Source organism: Lissotriton helveticus, chromosome 4_1 (assembly GCF_964261635.1).
Source record: "Lissotriton helveticus chromosome 4_1, aLisHel1.1, whole genome shotgun sequence".
Taxonomy (NCBI): Eukaryota; Metazoa; Chordata; class Amphibia; order Caudata; family Salamandridae; genus Lissotriton; species Lissotriton helveticus.
Window position 1 is genome coordinate 418,069,467 of NC_136063.1, and position 21,270 is coordinate 418,090,736.

The following is a 21,270-nucleotide window of genomic DNA, read 5'->3' on the forward strand; positions in this document are numbered from 1 at the left end:
GGGGCAACAAGTCTTGGCAAATGCAAGCCCACGCGGTGGACTTAAAATGGCGTCTGGAGTGGACCAGGAGGGTCCGGGGTGCTCCTCTGTTGGAGGGGAGCAAGGGCCAGTCTGGAGCAACCAGACCAGCGGTGTTGTCGTCGTGGTTCGTCGTCAAAAGGGCCACTAGCCAGCGGGCAAGTGACCTGGACAACGCGGTGAGCAGCAAAAAGAAGAAGGGCCCCACGCAGATCTCGTGGATGCAGGGGGGCTGAACGTCGGTGCTGGAGCTGCTCAGGGTCGGGGCTTCTCTTACCCCAAAGCACTCAGTCGAGGGTCACTCGGTAGTCGTGCTGGACAAGCGTCGTGCAGTCTTGAAGATGGCCGGTCCCTCGAGGTCTCGTCACACCCACGAATCTCAGCTGGGTTGATGATGCAGGTAGAGGTCAGAGGTGCCAGGGAAGCCGGTTCTCGTCGAGCTGGGCAGTCTTGATCCGGAGGAGAGACTTACAGCAGACCGCGATGCTTGGTTGGTGCCTGCTGCTGCAGGGTGACTACTCCTTAGTCACAAGGGAGAAATCTTGAGAAGAGTCTTGAGTTCCTTTCGTGGAAAGTCAGTTCAGGATTCAAAGATGATCTAATTTGGAAGGGGGCCTGCTCCTACCTTTATCCTGGGAAAGGGGGCTGGCACGCGACTAAGTCCTGCCCTATGGGTGGGAGTAGGAGGGGGGTGGTTACACCCCTCTCCTTTGCCGGGCTTTTCCCCAGATCAGGGGCTGGAGTGCCCCTGGAACTGGTTCAAGCCGGCCTATGCACAGTGAGCACCGGGGTGCCACTTGCAGTCACCTTCCTCTAAAGCCCTGCCTACCTGGGATACACAAAACCCTGTCTGGGATGGTGCTGGCACCGCCCCTGACAGGAAACCCTTTGTCCAGGCCTCCGTTGCTGGAAGGACTCCCAGCAGCAGGAGGGCAGACTTGTGTCTCGGTGGCAGCATCCATTTTGTGGAGCTGAGGCTTGAGTTAGCTTTAGCCGGGGTTACAGCTACATACATGTCGTGTCCCTCTAGAAGGGTGGAATGCTAACCCCGTCGCCAGAATTGGCGAGGGGTTAGTATTCCAATTCGTATGACACCTTACTCGACATGTTTTGATAAAGCGATACCAGAGTTGGCATATAACCGCGAGGATTATAATGCACTTAAGAGTATATGGTATGCGTTATCATGGAACACCTATTAGGACTTGGTTCCGCAAGCTGCAAACGGGCTCAGCTCATGCCAGAGCACCATCTCACATTATTCCAAGCACTCTGCCTTCAGGATTGATAAGGCCTGCCATAGGAGTGACTGATAGGAATATATGTGTCCATTTTAGGGTTAGATATAGGAATACTATATCTAAAGCAAAGGGTGTGTACACCACCTTGCCCCAGCTGTCAAGCAGCCAGTTGTGTCTGTTTTAGTTAGTCAGCTCAGGGGTGGCATAATACATGCTGCAGCCTCTGGGAGACCTCTGGGTACACCTCTGCCCTAGTTACAGGGACACAAGAGAGGGCCCAGTGCCAATTCAGTACCTGGGTACAATTTGGAATAGAGAGAACAGCTAGGCTGTGGGTCTGATTAGCAGGCCCACAGCCAGGGAAAGTCGTAAACCAGTGAAGCAAAAAGCAAAAATCTGGGTGATCATAGGATTGCAGACCCTACTCTCCTACACCGTCTCATTACGCAAGAGGGAGGGGGAGAGACGATGAGTCATAGCTTTCCTGCTCTGTCGTCCGTCCTGATCTGGATGTCAGCAGTGCCAGTAGCATTGGCATTCAAAGTAAGTCAAGTTTCTGATAGATACATTTGCCAGTGGATTCCTCACCTTGTGAATATCCCCTTTGCGTCAGCAACATTTGGAAATTCTTTTGTAGCTTCGCGCCGACGTGGACGACGTCATAGAGTCACGGCATCGCACGCGACTCCGCTGACGTCACCGACTCTACAATAGGCCTACGCCGGCGTGATGACATCAGTTCCCTTTTTTCCGCGTCATCGACGCTAACGGTTTGGGGGAATCTCAGTAGCTATTTAGTGACTTTTTTGCCTTTATCTTCGTTTTTCTGCTTCTTTGTTTCAACACGATGTCTACAAAGAAGACCGGCTTCAAGCCCTGCAGGGAGTGCGGAAAAATGATGTCCATCACGGATCCGCACGAGGACTGCATATGGTGTTTAATCTCTGACCATGATGTGGATGGATGTTCATCTTGTCGGAAGATGAACCCGAAGACCCTGCGGGAAAGAGAGACCAAACTTCTGGTGGCGAAGCTGAAGGGTGACAAGGGAAGAAAATCTTCTAATCTTGTTCGAGAAGGTCGGGGTCGAGATCGAAGTCAAGATCCAGGTCTCGAGAGGAGTCGTCTTCGAAGTCCGCTTCAGGCCATGCTTCGAAGTCGAGTAGGAGACATAAGAAGAAGAGGCATGAGTCCCGGCGTCATTCCGGTAAGGAGTCGGGCTCGAGGTCGAGGTCACCAAAGAAGGTACGTTCCAAGGTGGTCACGATGGATATCTCGGATCAGGAAGGTGAGGCTTCCCCTTCGGAGTCGCAAGCTCAGTCGCCGACTCGCGCTTCGAATCCGTCTCCGGCGCCGTCCCTGTCCCGAGATGAGGAAGAAGTTAATGTGGATGTGGATTCTGCGCCTGTCGAAGAGCCGAATCCGAACCCTCCACAAGACCAGCCTGAGGGTTTTCAGCCACCCTTCCCAGCCCCAGGCCAGGACCCATCAGCGTTTTTAAACGCTATATATGGTCTTTTTTCAAGGGCGTGGTACCCCTCTGGCGCACCTTTGGGTCCCATGGGTCCTCTGGCCTTCAATTTAGGAGTCCCTCACTCCTATGCTCAGGCTCCTTTCATGCCATTCATGCCGGCTCCGACGTCGCCATGGCAATACCCGGCTCCGGCCGAGGTCGTCGATGCCGGTACCGGCGTCGCCCGCTCCAGATCGACCTCAAGGGCAACCCACTGGACCATCGGATTCGATACCGACGTCGGTTCCGGCTCCGTCAGAGTCGTTGATGGATCTGGCAAATGGGTATGCCCTTCCCTTTCGGGAATTCCCTCCCAATTACCCTTCTTGCCAAGGTTTTTGCACAGAGGAACATCTGTTACTTCTACAGGAGGAAGTGCTGACACTGTTAAGAAAGGGTGCGATAGAGGTGGTCCCAGAGCAGGAAAGGGGTCAGGGATGCTACTCCCAGTATTTTCTGATACCCAAAAAGGATGGCAGGCTTCGTCCAATCTTGGATCTCAGGATCTTGAATCTCTATCTGAAACAAGAGAAATTCAAGATGCTCACCCTTGCACTGGTTCTTCAAGCGCTGCTGGAAGAAGACTGGATGGTGTCGCTCGACTTGCAGGATGCGTATTTCCACATCCCAATCCTGAAGTCGCACAGGAAGTATCTCAGTTTTACGGTGGGATCGCAACACTATCAGTTTGAGGTCCTTCGTTTTGGAATTACTACTGCGCCTCGAGTATTCACCAAGGTGATGGCGGTGGTGGCGGCACATCTCAGAAGGTCAGGGATTCCAGTATTCCCCTATTAGGACGACTGGCTGTTCAAGGCAGAGTCGTCAGAGAAGGTGCTCCAGCATCTGCAGGAGACAACTCAGTTGTTGTACCGGTTGTGTTTTTCGATAAATGTACCCAAGTCTCACCTGGTGCCCTCCCAGCGCAACCTGTTCATAGGTGCTGTACTGGACACAACTGTATGTCATGCATTTCCCCCACCTCAAAGGATTCGCGACATACAGGAAATGATTCCTTTATTCTACAATGGAGCGGTCGTTCCAGTCCTGAAGGTCCTTCGCCTGCTCGGTCTGATGGCTTCCTGCATTCTGTTGGTCAACCATGCACGCTGGCACATGAGGGCGCTCCAGTGGTGCCTCCGCAGGCAGTGGTATCAACACAACGGAGATCTCTGGGAGTCGATCAGGATCTCCAGAGAAACTGCGGCAGATCTGTCTTGGTGGGGTATGGAAGGGAATCTGTCTCAGGGAAAGCCTTTTCATCTACCTCCTCCGGTGGCCACAGTGATAAGGGATGCATCCACTCTAGGGTGGGGTGCTCATCTGGGGGATCTGGAGGTCAAGGGTCTTTGGTCTCCAGAAGAAAGGTTGCTTCACATCAACCTTCTGGAATTGAGGGCGATATGTCTGGCACCCAAGGCCTTCTTCCCTTCCCTTCGCAGTCTGTCAGTGCAAGTCCTGACGGACAACACGACCGCGATGTGGTATATCAACAGGCAGGGAGGAGTGGGGTCGCAGTGTCTCTGCAGGGAGGCTCTGCGCCTCTGGTCCTGGGTTCAGGACCACCAGATTTGTCTGATGGCAAATCATCTGGCCGGAGTTCTGAACGTGCGAGCAGACAGTCTCAGTCGGCTGTTTTCGGCCGACCACGAGTTGAGGCTTCACCCGGAGGTGGTTCGTCACGTCTTTCGGACGTGGGGGACTCCTCAGGTGGACCTGTTCGCCACTCGCGAGAATGCTCACTGCCCGTCATTCTGCAGCCTCCAGTTTCCGATGCAGGGAGCCTTGGGGGACGCGTTTCAGTTGAGTTGGGACTCACAGCTCCTTTACACGTTTCCTCCCATACCCTTGATTCCTCGGGTTCTGAGGAAGATTCGCCAAGACCGGGCCCAAGTTATATTGGTCGCCCCGGATTGGCCAAGAAGAGTGTGGTACACGGATCTTCTCCACCTCTCCTCTCGCCCGCCGCTCCGTCTCCTGTTCAGGGCAGATCTCCTCTCTCAAATGGAAGGGCAGGTTCTGCACCCCCACCTCCAGACATTACACCTTCATGCTTGGAGATTGAACGGGGCAACCTGAACTCTTTTTCTCTCCCTCACGATGTGGTGGATGTCATATTGTCAGTTAGGCGTGACTCCACTAAGTCCATTTATTCTTACAGATGGGCTAAATTTGTCTCTTGGTGTGGGGAGAGATCTGTTGACCCTTTGAAGGCCCATTTATCTGATATACTACAGTTTGCTCTTTCTTTGGCGCAGCAAGGATTTGCTGTTGCTACTGTGGCTACACCGTCTGGACCCCAAGAGGGCGGTGAGTTTTTATATTGATAGAACTAAAGACTATCGAATGGATGACCAGCTCTTAGTTGGGTTTGCTGGCTGCAAGAAAGGAAGAGCGGTACATAAAAGGACTCTTTCAAGATGGATCATCCTCTGTATAAAGATCTGCTACTCTTTGGCCGGTAAGGATCCTCCAGAGGGTATAAGAGCTCACTCTACTAGAGCTAAGTCTTCGACTTCTGCACTTTCAACAGGTGTGCTGGTTGAGGACAGTTGTAGAGCGGCGACTTGGGCCTCCCTCCACACTTTCGCAAAGCATTATTGCTTGGACACTGAGGTGAGGAGGGACGGCCACTTTGCGCGCTCTATCCTCCAGGATTTCTTAGTATAGCAGAGTGGACACCCTCCTCCGGGAGTGGGGACTGCTGTGGGACTCAATTCACAAGGTGAGGAATCCACTAGCAGATGTATCTATCAGAAGAACAAGTTACTTACCTTCGGTAACGCTTTTTCTGGTAGATACAGTATCTGCCTGTGGATTCCTCACTGACCCACCCGCCTCCCTGTTGTCCACTCTTCTATACCAAAGTCACTGTAATGTATTTATTTTATTGTCAAGGAGTTGTTTATTTCAAATGTTTTATTGCATTTGCTTCACACTGTGTGTGTTACCTTGATATTTGTACTGCGTATACTGTGTATATGTCTACTGTCATTGGTCCGTCCATGTGCCTCGAAGGCACGGAAAAAAGGGCGGAACTGATGTCATCACGCCGGCTTGGGCCTATTGTAGTGTCGGTGACGTCAGTGGAGTCGTGTGCGATGCCGTGCCTCTATGACGTCCGTCCACGTCGGCGCGAAGCTACAAAAGAATTTCCCAATGTTGCTGACGCAAGGGGGATATTCACAAGGTGAGGAATCCACAGGCAGATACTGTATCTACCAGAAAAAGCATTACCGAATGTAAGTAACTTGTTCTTTACTTCCTAAAATTCTAAATGGTAAAAAGTAAAATATGGTGCAATGGTAGTGCTTGTCCTCCGCTGCCAAAGGAAATCCGATCACTGGGAATGCAAAATCAGTGGAGAATCAACCTGGGTTTAAAGGGTCTTTGTTGTTTGTAATTTAAATCAAAGAAAATGTTTTTGCATTTTACTAGTGTGAATCAAACTAGTAAAATGCAAAAACATTTTCTTTGATTTGAGTTGCAAACAGCCAAGACGCTTCATGTTTCAATATGAAGTTGTGCGCACGCTGTTGTATTAAAAAATAAGCTGTGACTTGCTCAGTCAGCGGCTGCGCACTTGAAGCCAACGAGCGAGGGAAAGAATCAATTGCTAATGCTCGAGATGTAACTGGCCTGTAATGGAGGGAAGTGTACAGTGTTGTGGGGTGTGCGAATAGCAGAACTATTCCTTGGCTCCTCTTGCTGCTGTCACCAGTCAGAATCATGTTCACGTAGCGCCAATAATGCACACCTTCTGGTTATCTAGCTGGTAGCAGCCATCCCTGTGTGCTGCCTTTTATTGGTGGTGGGGCTCACCATTACCCGGAAAACGTGTTCAATGCGATGGAGCAGAGCTACAAACAGCTGGCTTCCGAACCCAACACTGCTTGCCTGAAGGCAGTGATAGCATCCAATAGCTGCAGACTGACTCCCAAGTAGCGAGGCATGGACAGGCCTGGTGCGAGCGAGCCTGCAGTCTGCCAGGAGCAGAGGCCACTGTTACTCCATTGCACCCCCTTCTCCACAATTGTCTCCACTCTCTGCCCTCAGAAATCTGTGCCAGGCTCAGGCCCAAGGGACACAGGGTCGCTCATGTTCTCTCAATCCGGGTTAGTTGTGTATCTTATCAGAATGGTACGATTACAATACACCTCTGCTGGAGAAAACAAATGTGTGCCAGTGAGGTTGTGCCCAGCGGCGGTCAGGCTTGGGACCTGGGCCTGCTCAATTATAATCCCCATTTGTTGAGCAGCAGCTGCTGCCTCGATGTTACATGGGGTTCGCCATCAGTGTGAGTAGTTTTTTTTATGTCTGAGCTGTAGTTGTAATTTAGGGGACTGTTTCGGGATTAACAGTTTTCTTGTACTCTGCTGTGCAGTTAAGACATTCAGGCTAATTTCAGCACCTTGTGCCAGTAAGTCCTGTCTGGGAGGTTTACCCCAGCCCAATACAATAAGTCCTGTCTGGGAGGTGGTCACATCTCCCTGTGATAGGAAACCTATTGTTCTACCTTCCCCTGCTCGAGCTTGGCTCAGCATCATGAGGGCAGCATCATTTTTGTGGCCAGCAGCAGCACTAGTTTGCTGTCAGACCCTGAAAGGCTGTTACTGAGAGTACAGGATAGTACCCCAAGGGAGCTCCCAAGTATATGGGATCATACTTCCAACACTGGAATCAGTGTTGGAGTATGATTCCAACATGTTTGATACCAAACATGACCTGTTTCTGTGCAGCCACTATACAGTTAGACATCTCGTATTGACTGATGTCCAGTATATGTTTAAAAACACTTACAAAGCGTGGAGAATCAACTTAAGGGTTTGTAGGGGTGTTCTGCTCATGCAGGGGCACCCTCACACTTCTAATCAAGCACCCTTCCCTCAGGGCTGAAGAACCTGCCGTAGGGGGTAACTTATAGGTTTTACGTGCAGTGACCTCAGATATAAGGAAACTAATACCTGTTATGAGAGGTAGAAGCAGCAACTCACACATGCTGCAATAGCAGGCCTGTAGTCATGATTTAAGTATACTCCCATGGGTGACACAATGCATGCTGCAGCCCATGGGAGACCCCTGGTGTACCTATGCCCTGAGTACCTTAGTACCATATACTAGGGCCTTGCAAGGGTACACCAGTAGCCAATTGTGGATAGAAAACACATTGACTGGGGTCCTGATTAGCAGGATCCAAGCCAGATTAGTCAACAACATATTGACATCAAGCAAAAAGTGGGGGTAACGATGAAAGCCAATCCTACTTTCCTAGAGTAAGATATTGTATGGGTGAGTGAGTGGGTGCCTGCATGGCTGTGTGAGTGAGTGACTGGGTGTGTTAGTGTCTGTATGGGTAAGTGAGTGACTGAGTGAGTGTTTGGTTAAGTAATTTGATGAGTGAGTGACTGTATAGGAGAGTGAGTGTCTGAATGGTGTTATGGGTGTGTGTGTGTGTGTGAGTGCTTGTATGGGTAACAGGTGATTTGGTGAGAGGCTGTGTGGGTGAAGGAGTGGGTGTGTCAGTAAATATGTAGGTAAATAGGTGGATATGTGAGTAGCTGTATGGTTGAGTGTGTGAGTGGGTGTACGGGTGAGTGACTGGTTGTATAAGTGGCTGTGAGGGTGAGTGAATGGTTGTGTGAGTTTGTATAAGTGAGTGAATGTGTGAGTGCCTCTATAGAGGAGTGAGTACTGGTATGAGTCTGTGAATGAGTATGTGAGTGATTGTGAAGGTGTGTGAGTGGGCATACAATAGGTTGTATGGGTGTTTGAGTGGTTCTGTGGATAATGTCATCAGTGATGTCTTTTGAGATGTCATCAGTGATGTCACTGACCATGCCATGAGTGATGTAATATGTGAGGTCATAAGCAGTGCATTGATGAGGCGCAAGTTATAGTTAGCTCAGGTAACTATAACTGCTGAATTTCACTGGTTTTGTATGAGTGGAATCTGAACCTAACTATAACGTCCCTTTATCCTTTGTTTTTTTAAGTGAATTTCTAAGTATTTTTTAACTAGTAGTCATGTTTGCAGAGTGGTGGAGAAAGGTAGCCTGGACTCCAAAGTCCTCTCAACAGTCGCGCTCTGTGGGACTTACTGTAGGTAACAGGAGGGCTAGTTGGTCCCCTTTGGAGCCAAGGGGACTTCATTCCCCTACCAGCAGTGCGCCAGGAGACATATTTGCAGAGTGGTGCAGAAAGGGGCAGGCCCTCTGGCGACTCGCTGTTCCGTGTTTTGTTTTCTATAATGGGAGGGGGGCAGCATGACCCCCCTCCCTGGGCCGATTCCAGCCCTGGGGACCCATCACTCGGGCCTGACCTCTATTTATAAAATACATATCAATACTAGTGTAGGGTGGCCGCGCGGGCCGCGACCCCATTCCAAAAATGCCTGGCCCAGCAGGATGTAGTCCTCGAGGCCGAAATCGGCCCAGGGAAGAGGGAATACACAGTACCCCTTCCCTAAAGAAAAATACATTGAAAATAAATTCCTGGAAACTCACCGGACGCTCCACCGCCTTTCTCCACCACTCTGCAAATGAACCCCCTGGCGTGCTGCTAATTGGGTGATGAAGTCCCCATATCTCCAGAGGGTCCTAGGATGCCAGCAAGCCCTCCTGCTACCTCTCTCCAGTAAGTCTCACACGGCAGTATTGCTGAGAGATCTTTAGAGGCCTAAGTAGATGACCTCAGATAGTCAGGTCAAGCCCAGAGAGGGTCATAATTTTTTCAATTCCCACGAGTGAGTGTTTTAGTTTTGGACACATTTAATTTGAGAAGGCTCAGTGGCATCCACAACTGCTTGGAGGCAACTGAAGATTTTTGAGTTTGTTGTCTTTGGGATTTTCCAGTTTAAAAAGTAATTATGTTTCATCTGTGTAGTTTTTGCAGGCGAGCTGAACTTTCTTGATCATTGCAGATAATAACTTCATGTAGATGTTGAAAAGCATGGGTGAGATGACAGAGCCTTTAGGGATTCCTCTTTTTATGATGTAGGATTTGGATGAGAAAGAAGGATTATGGAAGACAGTTGTTCTGTATTATATTTAATATAACAATACAAGGTTTGGTTTTATCAAGCTAACAATTATTTGTTTAATTTGAAACAACTCTTTCCTTAGGGTGCTTCTCCTGGTGCCATTTTCCTGCCTCCACCGGACAATATTAAAGAGCCAAACCTTTGGGAACAGGTTCCTGTGGAATATCGCAATTACAATCTCAGCTTTTTGATCAATCACAGGCTGGAGCTGGAGCATTTCCGTACATTTTTGGATGACCATTTTGCAAGGTAAAGGATGTGTTGCTAACAATAGTTTACTCATTTAAAAATATATGGACAAAAAAAATCCCATAAATATCCAGGATGTAAAAAAAGACAAACGGTACAAATGTATGTATATATATATTTTGATCCTCATATGAGACAAGAGGCAAGGAGTTTGTTCTTGTGTTACCACCAGGGCCCTCTAATGGGCTCTAGCTCCTGTACTTGGCCCTGTTCAGCATTCAAGAGTCTCCAAAGATCAAACCTTGTACTCCTCACTTGTTGATTATTGTCTTAATCCTTGGACCTTTGAATTCTCAACCGTCTCACCTGTATTATTTCTTTCTCCTTTTTAATCTTTTTGACGTGCAACAAACGGTTCCCACATTCCGGTACTTTTTTTTAATCATCATTAGAGTCCAATCTACCAAAGCAATGTGCTGTTCTTTCCTAATCGTGCATTTTAGTAATTCAGTGGATACCCATTTCATGCATATTTCCCTTTGTGCAATTAATATTAGCATAAAAAAATAACTCTGACTGTAGGTTCATCAGTCTTCCCCATCAAGGATGCTGAAGATAACCAGTGCCAGGTTTAACATGATCACTCTATTCATTATAACCATAATGATCTTACTCACATCGTGCCAATAGGTCTGGATATCCGGACACTGCCAAAACATGTGGACATTGCCAGCTTTCTCTAGTCCACACTTAGGACAGCATCTTTTCTTTTGACCTCTCGCCTTCCTTAGTTTCTTTCGAGACCAGTATGCCCTATGTGTTGTAAATACATGATTTCTTCTCAGAGATGCAGATTAAACAGTTGCCTAAAGTGTAGACATAGATACTTGCCATCTGTTAATCAACTCCAGCAACGACAGGTCCGTTCTCCATAGCACCTCAGGCAAATAAAAGGGTCCGTCTTCCCATAGCCCTAAGGTCCAGTACCATTTTGATAGTTCTTTCTTCAAAGGAAGAATGCTTTGGAACTTCTCTTCCTATTCTAGGTTCCCTACCCCTAAGCCCCCCTGCACGGCGGCCCACCTGACCAATTGGTAAAATTTAAATTTAGAAAGCTTTGTCCGTGAGCTGAGATAGCGTGTTCCACGTTAACAACATGCTTTTTCCTTTTAGTTGTCCCAACTGTGTAATCCCAGCTTCTTTTAAATGCCTAGCTTACGACATCCTGTAAAAATTCTGACATTCCTAGTGAGTTCTATATAGGCAAGAACTTGCTGTAGTACAGAACTTTTTTTTATAAAACTTTTTTATTGATTATTAAACAGTGTTGAAAAAAATATGGTTACAAGGTATATCTTAATGTACCTTTTACATCTTACATCACATTGATATTTCCATGTGAGCATTTCATTCAATACTTTAATTTTAGCAGAAATTGACAGTCAACATTCCTTATTCATCTAGATTAGTCAGAGTACTCATCTGACTCAGTCAGAGACAGATCACAAATGTTCCCTCTAATGTAGTATAGAACTTTTAATGCTCGCGTAACTTGGATCCACTCTTTACAAGCTCCACTTGCTTGATCTTCTTGAAACATTTTGGGTATCCAAATTTAAGTAAGAAGTGGTCCCCTTCATCCACTGGATATAATAGGAGAACTGCTGGGAACCTCCTCTTAAGCGCAGTCTTATGCTTTTCAGTTGAAAGGCCCAACAGTATATTTAAAAGTCTGGTAGAGCAATATCCCCATCTGTTTTTCACCTGAGTCGTTTTTTTCCAAGCAATTCTCGTGCTCCTATGGGCCCAAATGAAACTATTCAATTATCCTTGAAATTTTTTAAACCAATCTGTCCTAAATTCCAAGGGTATTGCGCTGAGTATGAAAGTGATCTTCGGAAGTAACAGCATGTTCGAAGCATGTGAGCTGTGTTTGCATACTCCTGCCACCTCGTGTTGGATCTGGATGTTTGCAAGTTATTTTTCTTCAAAGAAGTCTTTCCAGTCAGGAGGTAAGGTGAGTCTTCCTTTCGGTGATAATCCACATGGGCATCGACTCCATTGTTAGATTGATTTTTCCGTCATCGGGTTCGGACATGTATTGCTGTGCTCCGCTTTGGAATCGTTCCTCGGGTTTCCCTGGGTGCGCAATCCATTCTACCCTTGACGGTATTGTTTTCAAACTCGTTTCCTTTTCTCCGCAGTTTGACTCGATCATCAGAAATCTCCAATTTTGATCGAAAAATTTGCGGGCGGCCTTCCGGCCTATCCGCGTTGGTCCGTATCCTTGTCAATGGAAAGGACTCTATTCAAATTCTGCCCCCTGTGCCACGCGAAGTATCCACATACGGACTTACATCAGGTGTGTAACTTGTGCTTGTCTCCAGGGCACAAAGAACAAGACTTTGATGTGCGCCAGTCCTTCAGATCGAAGAAAACTCTACGGGCTCGACGTCGAGAGATGCAGCAGCAGCAGTTAGATGACACACAGGATCTCTTCATCGAAGACTCCGAGCATGAGGAGGTCTCAGCGGCCAAAGAAGAACAGGCTTCAACGGCATCTGACTCCGAATGATGACAGTGTGCCGCAGGGACAAGGAGATGTGATAACAGAAGACCCCTTCCCCCACAACCCCCACCCACCGTCCCTAAAAAATCTAAGGCTTCGGCACCACCTCTAACTCCAGGCCAAGGTCGGCACGGAGAAGAGGTTTCTGATGCTCTGCCTGCTGGCTTGGCACCGAAACACTCCAATAAGCCTTCCGGCTCAGGACTGAGTCAGCCAAAACCCACTTCCGAGCCAAAACCTTCGGGCTCTAAGCACAAAATTGGCTTGGAGCCGAAACCTTCGACACCGAAACCAAAGAAACATTCCTCAGAGCGGAAATCTTCAGCGCCGAAAAGACATTCCAGCTCGGCTCCGAAAGCTTCAGTGCTGAACACTAAAGAGCTGTCCGTAATGCAACTGGATCCAGACATGGACGTTGTACCACCTAAGTTGGATCCGAAACAGAAAAAACTCTATATCAATCCTGACATAAGGCACATTCACTCTAAACTGCATCAAAGCACAACCTTTCTGAAGACGACAGCTTTTATAAATTTCCATTGAAGAGGAAAAATGTGGGTACTAGACCTTTCCACACACTACCTCCTCCGCCCTCTCCACCACAGTTTGATCCTTTACACATCACACCTCCTAAGTCTGTCTCCTCTACCTCACCTTGATGCAGCTGATACTGAAGATGACACACAGTTACCAGTAGATCCTTGGACGGATTATAGAGTTGATCCTCCACAGGATACAGACCCCGATCTTTACTCAGCCTGACCATCTTCACCTGATGACAATCTGTCATATCAGGAGCTCATTGCTAGATCTTCACAATACCATAGGGTGGAGCTCCATAAGGAATTCTTAGAGGAGGATTTTTTCTTTGAGACTCTAGGCACACATAACTCCAGCAGACACTGTCTATGCTTAAGGGTATGTTGAGGCAGACAGACGACATCTTGAAAGATTCTGTACGTGCTAGAATACTCACTCCTAGCGTAATATACAAACCTTCCCCAACAGACCCTATTTTCATTAATGGTCAGTTACCACTTGACTCTTTAGTAGTATCCAATGCTCGAAAACGAGCTAATTCTCAAGCGTCTGGGGATGCTCCTCCCCCAGATAAAAAGTCAAAACTGATTGATGCTTCTGGCAAACGTATAGCAGCGCAAGCAGCTAATCATTGGCGTATTCCTAACACCGAAGGTCTCTAAGCAAGATACGATAGAGCCCACTGGTACGAAATGGAAGAATTAATACAGTTTCTCCCAGATGAGCATAAGGCCAAAGCTTAGTATTTAGTTAAAGACGGTAAACTAATGTCCAACACTTCCATTAGATGCTCTCTAAATGCGGCTGACATTTCAGCTAGAGAGGTAAATACTAGCATCCTACTCCGGAGACAAGCCTGGTTACGGATTTCAGGGTTCAAACCTGAAGTCCAGCAAGTCCTTCTCAACATACCTTTTGACAAGAAACATCTTTTTGGCCCTGAAGTTAATAAAGTGCTAAAAAAAAATGAAAAAAAGACACCGATGTAGCAAAATCGATGGGAACGCTTCACTCTCCCTCAAATAGGTTCCTTCAGCGCTCTTCTTACGGGGGAGGGTCCAAGTCCACAGGGACAAGAGGATTTTTTCAGAGGAGGTTATATGGGAAATAGTCCCAGGGGCAGAGGTAAAAACACCACACACCGCAAATCCCCTTACCCAAATAAGCAGCGACTTCCCCACACTTCCCTCCGACTATTCCACTCCTGTCGGAGAAAGACTTCAACACTTTCTCCCCATTTGGGAATCAATAACAACAGACAAATGGGTGATTGGAATTATCCAACATGGTTATTGCCTGGAGCTTACCAAAAACCCTCCAAACATTCCACCTCGATATCACAAATTGACACCAGACCACCAGCACTTGCTTCAACAAGAAGTGAAATCTCAATTACTAAAAGGGGCTATAGAACCAGTCCCACTTCAGTACCAAGGGTCAGGGCTTTATTCCCTTTACTTTTTGATTCTCAAAAAGGACGGTTCATTAAGACCTATTCTAGATCTCAGAGAGTTAAACAATTATATACTGTCAGAGCACTTTCACATGGTGACTCTTCAACAGTACTTTCCCTTTTACAGCAGGGTAACTTTGTCTGCTCTAGATCTAACTTTCTCATTCCAATTCATCCAGCTCATCACAAATACTTCATATTTGTGATAGCAGGCAAACATTACCAATTCAAGGTACTTCCATTTGGCGTCACCACCGCCCCCATAGTGTTCACCAAATGTCTTGCAGTAGTAGCCGCTCATCTCAGGAGGCAGTGTATCCATGTCTTCCCTTACCTAGACTACTGGCTTATCAAAGCAGGCACTTACCAGATCTATATACTACAAACCGCAACATTATACCTACTTCATCAGTTGGGTTTCACAGTCAATGCACAGAAATCTCAAGCTGCGGCAGACCGGGCTGAGAGCAACGACGGGGGGTTCAGAGTGGTGGGAGCCCCTTTAGCCCTATGGGCGTTGCACGCCTGGACTAGGTCTATGTACTCAGGCATGCAGTTAGAAGATGATGCATGAGGGATTATCCACATTCACTTTAAAATGCATGAGGGTTTTATTGTGTTTTGTTGAAAGGGTATGGTTGTGAGTATGACCTATCTGAAAAGTGTTTTGATGTCATGAGTGCCTAGTTTTGGAAATTGCTTCTTGTGAGGTTGCAGATGTGTATCTGCACTTACACTTGGAGTGGAATGAAGAAAGCTGCCATTCTTTGTCTGTGTCAATTTCTGGTACTGCAGTGGGAACTTTGCGGAAACATGATCTTCATTGTTATTTGTTGTGAATCATCACATTTTTGTATTTTGCCCATTGGTCAGTGTGATTCTTCAGCTTTAGAGAAGTGCCAGATGTTTATTTTCTTCACTGGACCCTTATGACAATGAACTGAAATGATTTTTCATTGCCTTCAATTGTTTAGCTACTCTCTCTTACTTGTTTTAAAGTGCAATTTGGTGTGTGGGATGAGGGCATTGCCTGAGCTGGCGTGAAGTGAGATATTTGTCAGGAAGTCTTTGCCTCAGCCTGCTGGCATTGGGTCCTATCAGCACAACTAGTGATCACTATTTTCTGCTGCAGAAATCTGAAGGAGTTGGGAAGCAAAGAGGCTTGTCCCATGGCAGATAAGCACACATGGTGAGAGAAGGAAAGTGGAGGTGCCTGAGGCATGATGCAGAACAAGATGGCAGCCTGTGACTGAGTAGAGTCCTAGTCACAAATTGATGCAGAAAGGACATTTGGACCCAGTATTGGAACTAGTCTGAGAGGACCACACTGCCATCAGCCAATAACGAGTGGGGCATGAAGAATGGGTATAAGCAGACTGGGCTTAAAGATTTAGATAGTGGCCTGGTGCTAAGTCAAGCTGATGGAGGCACAATGAGGTGTGGAGCCAGAGACCACTGTGTGGTTGAGCTGAATCCCAGAGAAGCCCTGAAGTGGTGCTGCACATCGCACATGGACCCGGGAGACACAGTCTACAAACAATTGAAAGGCTTGAGACAACCACAAAATCAGCAGGGTTTGGAAAGCCAGTTGCCATAAAACTGACCTTCAAACACGATTACTTGAAAGGGAAGGCCTGGAGGTACCTCCTTGACTAGAGAGCTAGCCCAAATGTTGAGGCCAAAGTGCCTCCAAGCACCTTAAAGTCCCATACGCAGCCCAGGGAATGAGCAGCATTGCCAGTAGTGAGAGTTATAGGAGAGAAGCAGAGAGCAGATACATAATACAGTCAAGACTATACAGTCAATTATACCATTTATATGATTCTCCTAAACTGGCATCCCTCATGAAAACTAGAGAAGACCCCGTCACCATTGCCACACTTGCCTGGAGATAAAAAAAGAGGCAAGGGTACCTAAGAAAATAGCGGTGAGAATTCCTTGGTGATAGGAACCTCAACACCCCAAGGTTGAACTGCAAACCAGCCTTGTTGGAAGGAAGGATCCTGACATTTGGATCACAGGAAGGTATATGGTGTTATAATACTTGATGCCCTGCACCCACCCACCTCCTCTAAACAATGGTATCAGCAAAAGGATAAAAACACAGTTAAGGACATGTTCACTGGACATGTGCGAAATTTCCTTAATTTCCTTATTGTAAGACGTTTTGAAAAAGTTGCGCGAAGTGGAAATCTGGCATTTAGTGGTATATTTTAGTATTAAATATGCCCTTATGTCCCCAGATCGCCTACCCAGGTGGACTGGGAACCACATATCATAGACACTGACCAGAGTCCACCATTTCCTGGTATCAGAAGGAATTAGAGGTTAGCCAGAAAAATAGAACTCGCTATCAAGACCTCTCAGCCCTGACTCTACAACAATGCAGATCATTCTGCCTGATCACCATATTTTGCAGACCTCACGACTATATAAATATGTGAATAGCATAAACAGTTACACAAGTCAGTTCTGTTTCAGGGAGTTACCAGGCACCGAGGATTGGCCTAAGGATGAAACATTGAAGAAAGAAAGCCTGGATATTGACTTAGGTCATCAGCCTTGTTGGAACAGACGAAAAGAATTACAAAGAATCCAAGTTCTACCAAGCCCTCCTCCTAAACGACCTGTAGAGACCAAAAGGCTGCTAGTGGGCTAGGGCAGGGGGAACAATGAGGTTTAAGTTTTTTCTTGGCTAGTCATGGTATAGTCCTGTAAGTATTCTCTGCTATATATGTTTTTGGATGTTGGGATGGGTGAGTATAACATTGTTACTGATGATTCATGCACAAGGGATGGGGTGGTGGAGAGGTGAGTTAGTTCTGCGTTTTGGGGATTAAGTATGGAGTGATAGTAGTGAATGCAGCCCAACAGTATATTTGAGATGGTGTGCGGTCCAGTTGAGAGGAATAATAACGTCTGTAGAACATAATGGATAGGGGCCTGAAATGTATCTACTATAGTGTACAGGGATTAGATTCTCTGTCGAAATGTGTAATAGCTCTGTCACTAATGAGGCTAGGAGATGATATAGGTCTTCCTCCTCTATGTCTACTTCTGTTTTTGGCAACTCAGATTTGCAGCTAGAGATGAGCATGGCGGCATCAAAAAATTTGACTCTCTGAGAATGCCAAACCAAAAACAGCATTTTCAACTCCCAGTGGGCATTATTAATGTATTGTGATGCCTTTTGTTTTGAAGAATACACATGGCACATTTTAGAATCTGATAAACAGAGTCCTGACAGGTCTGGAAGCCTATTGTGCAGCATATCCGATCTAGATAATATTGCTGTCTTTAGCTCCACCTGAGAGGATCACCTGGTCCACCTCAGAAATGTACTTGAGGCCCTGCCGAAGGCAGGCCTCACTGTCAGGGCCTCAAAGTGCCAGACAGGGCAGAGAAAGGTTGAGTACTTGGGCCACCATCATGCACTGGATTGATCCCACTACCCAGATTCAGGTCAGAGCTTTCTTGGGCCTGACTGGATACTACAGGAGGTTAGTTAAGGGCTATGGATCCATAGTGACACCCCCTAATGATCTCACCGCAAAAAGAATGCCTAAGAAATGTCAGTGGACAGTTAGCTGTCAGAAGGCATTTGATGACCTGAAGCAAGCCATGTGCTGTGCTCCAATTCTGCAGAGTCCTGGTTCCTCTAAAACCTTCATTTTCCAGACAGATGCTTCTGAGATAGGGGTAGGTGCAGTATTCACAACTTAATGCAGATGGACAGTGTAGGAAGGTAGATCCCTGACTATGGTTGCCCCCAACTTTTTGCCTGGTGTTTTGCTGGTTTTCTGATTTAGTTGACCTGAGGCCCTGCTATTCAGGACCTCAGGCCCACTGCTCTCTCTGTTAAAATGGATTCCATGTACCCTAGGTACATATCCAATTGGATACTGAGTCACCTTATCAGTCCCTGTACAGTGTACCTTAGGTACCCAGGGCATAGGTGTATCCAGGGCCTACCAGGGGCTGCAGCATGTATTATGCCACCCCTGGCTGGCCATCCAAATCTGACACAACTGGCTGCTTGACAGCTGGGGCAAGGTGGTGTAATCACCCTTTGCTTTAGATATAGTAATAATATACTATATAGTCTAATTGCCCCGAGAAATTTGATTTCCTATTTTCTTTGAATGCAGATGTGTTATGTATCCAGGAAACATGGTGTAAAAATCTCCCATATGGAGGGAAAGATTACTTCGTCTTGGAGGCCCCTGCGACTCCCTCTAAAAAAGGCCACGCAAAAGGTGGAATTGCCTGTTTGTTATCAAATGCTTTACAATGGCAATTCTCCCATTATACGGACGAGAGTAATCTCTTCCAATCCATAACCATTTCTAATCTAGCCTCTGCTCCCCAACGGTCTTCGTTTATAATTTTAAATGCCTACATTCCTCCGGAAGATAACTTTACTATAGTTTTAAAGCGTATGTTTTCCTATGTTAAACAACTATTAGAGGTGGATCACCCCCCATATATATTATTGGTGGGGGACTTAAATAGTAAAGTGTCTAATTTCACTTTAGACATGTTTAGAAATAAAGCTAAGGAAGAAGCATATAACATACCTCAAGCACTCCTGCCTACCAAAATAAAAACTAATAAAAGAGGTAAGATTCTCCTCGAGGAACTTAGTTCCCTAGAGGGACTCATCATAAATGGCAGGATGCCTTCAGATACTCCCGCTAACTATACACATGGATCCATTAGGGGTGAATCTATTTTGGATTATGTAATAACGGACTTTGATACGTTCTCTTTTCTTAAAGATGTGGTGATCTCTCACTCCCCCTTGAGTGATCATAAAATTATTAATATAACTGTCTCATTAATTCCCCCTGAAACTAACTCTTGGTCCTTAAAGAATAGAGGTTTCTCTATTAAGTGTAACTCGGATAGATGTTATTGGGGTTCTACCAATATCAAGGACGTACAAAATATCCTTGCCCAATTGCTATTAGAACGTGATCATTGGCAAGGTAGGGAATTCCTTTATCTTGAAAATCTCCTTAAAAAAGTCACCGCGACGGCTAGGACTATAGGAAATCCTAAAAAGAGACATTTCTCTCCCAGTCCACTATTAATATTAAATAAGGAGATAAATAAACTTGTCAGGAAACAATACCTTAATAGATCTGGGGAAAATGAGTATCAGTTAGCTGTATTAAAAAGAAAGAGGGTAAGATTAAGATCCAAGATAAAAAGAGAAAAAGAAGATTCTCTATGGATCAAGCTAAGAGAGGCTTCAACCTGCAATAATTCTAGAGATTTCTGGTCCATAATAAGGCAAGGATGTGGTTCTATAACAACTCCCACTCCAATCGCTATTACAGAAGATGTCTGGACCCTATTTGTGTCTACCTTATATGCACCTAATGGTGCAGGGGGGGATACATGGGACCCAGGCCCAAATAGTGATTATAAAATGGAACTTCCTACTGAGCAATCCATAGCTACCGTGATAAAGAGCATGCGCTCTTCCGGAGCTATGGGTCCTGACGAACTGCCCATGTCTATAATTAAGCAAGATGTTACCGTTTGGAGTAGGATTCTTCTTCCAGTATTTCTAGCATGCTTTAAATTACGAACAGTCCCCGACTCTTGGCGGGGAAGTATATTAATCCCTATTTTTAAAAAAGGAGATCGGGACAAACCCTCTAATTATCGTCTAATAGCTTTATTAGACTCAATAGGAAAAATCTTCGCTAAACTTTTATTATTGTTAATAATGGAATGGGCAGATTTAAACAGTATTTTACCTATGGAACAGACAGGATTTCGAAAAGAGCATGGAACCTTAGATAATTTAACACTACTACAAGTAATTATGGATAAATATGCTCGTGTCCGAGGTGGTGGCGTGTACGTAGCATTTATAGATTTCTCCGCGGCGTTTGACAAGGTGGACCGTCCAACGCTGTGGAGAAAGCTGGCTGCACTGGGTATGCCAGGATACTTACTCGATCTAGTTAAGTCTTTACATTCGAATACATGGTGTAAGGTGTTACAAGGTGGTGAGAGGGGCCTTTCTCAATCTATCCCCTCTCTGAACGGATTAAAACAAGGGTGTATATTGGCACCCATATTGTTTTCCTTGTATACGGCCGATTTACCAACCTCCATTGCAGTTTGTGAGGGATTAGCCCCGTCAATCGGAGGGTCAGCCATATCGATTCTAATGTATGCGGACGATATACTTGTTTTAGACTTGACCCCGAAAGGTCTATCTAATCGTCTTCATGCATTGAATCAATTTGCTGAAGCGCATTATATGAAAATTAATAGTTCTAAAAGTAAAATCATGTGCATCTTCGGTAAGAAGAAATGCAGGTCTAGTAGCTATAATTGGACTATTAGCGGACAAAAACTTGAGGTGGTCAAAACCTATACGTTTTTAGGTAAAATAATATCTGCTAATCTTAGTGAGAAGCCTCACATTGAACATAACTCTCGTAAAGCGTTGGCCCATGGTATGGGATTATGTTCTTTGTATAAAGCTACCGGGAAGAGGCATTTCTCCCTATTTTTGGATGTATTCAGAGCGAAAATTCCTGCAACTCTTCTATATGGAATTGAACTAGTGGAGTTGAAACAATGGGGTTTCATGCATAAAATTGAAGAAAAGGTACTAAGAAAATTCTCTTCATTTAACACAGCTTGTTCTACATCTTCATGCAGGCTGGAATTCGGACTCCGAAG

The 21,270-nt window shown here is 46.0% G+C and overlaps 1 protein-coding gene across 2 annotated transcripts in view; it reads left to right on the forward strand.

Annotated features, from left to right (window-relative positions):
• RGS22 (regulator of G protein signaling 22) overlaps nt 1-21,270 on the forward strand; it is a 1,652,097-nt gene that overhangs the window by 1,162,851 nt on the left and 467,976 nt on the right. For both annotated transcript variants that reach the window (XM_078686958.1, XM_078686959.1), the window contains exon 17: nt 9,894-10,060. In XM_078686958.1, coding sequence (XP_078543084.1) covers nt 9,894-10,060 — 167 coding nt within the window. The remainder of the gene's footprint in view (nt 1-9,893; nt 10,061-21,270) is intronic.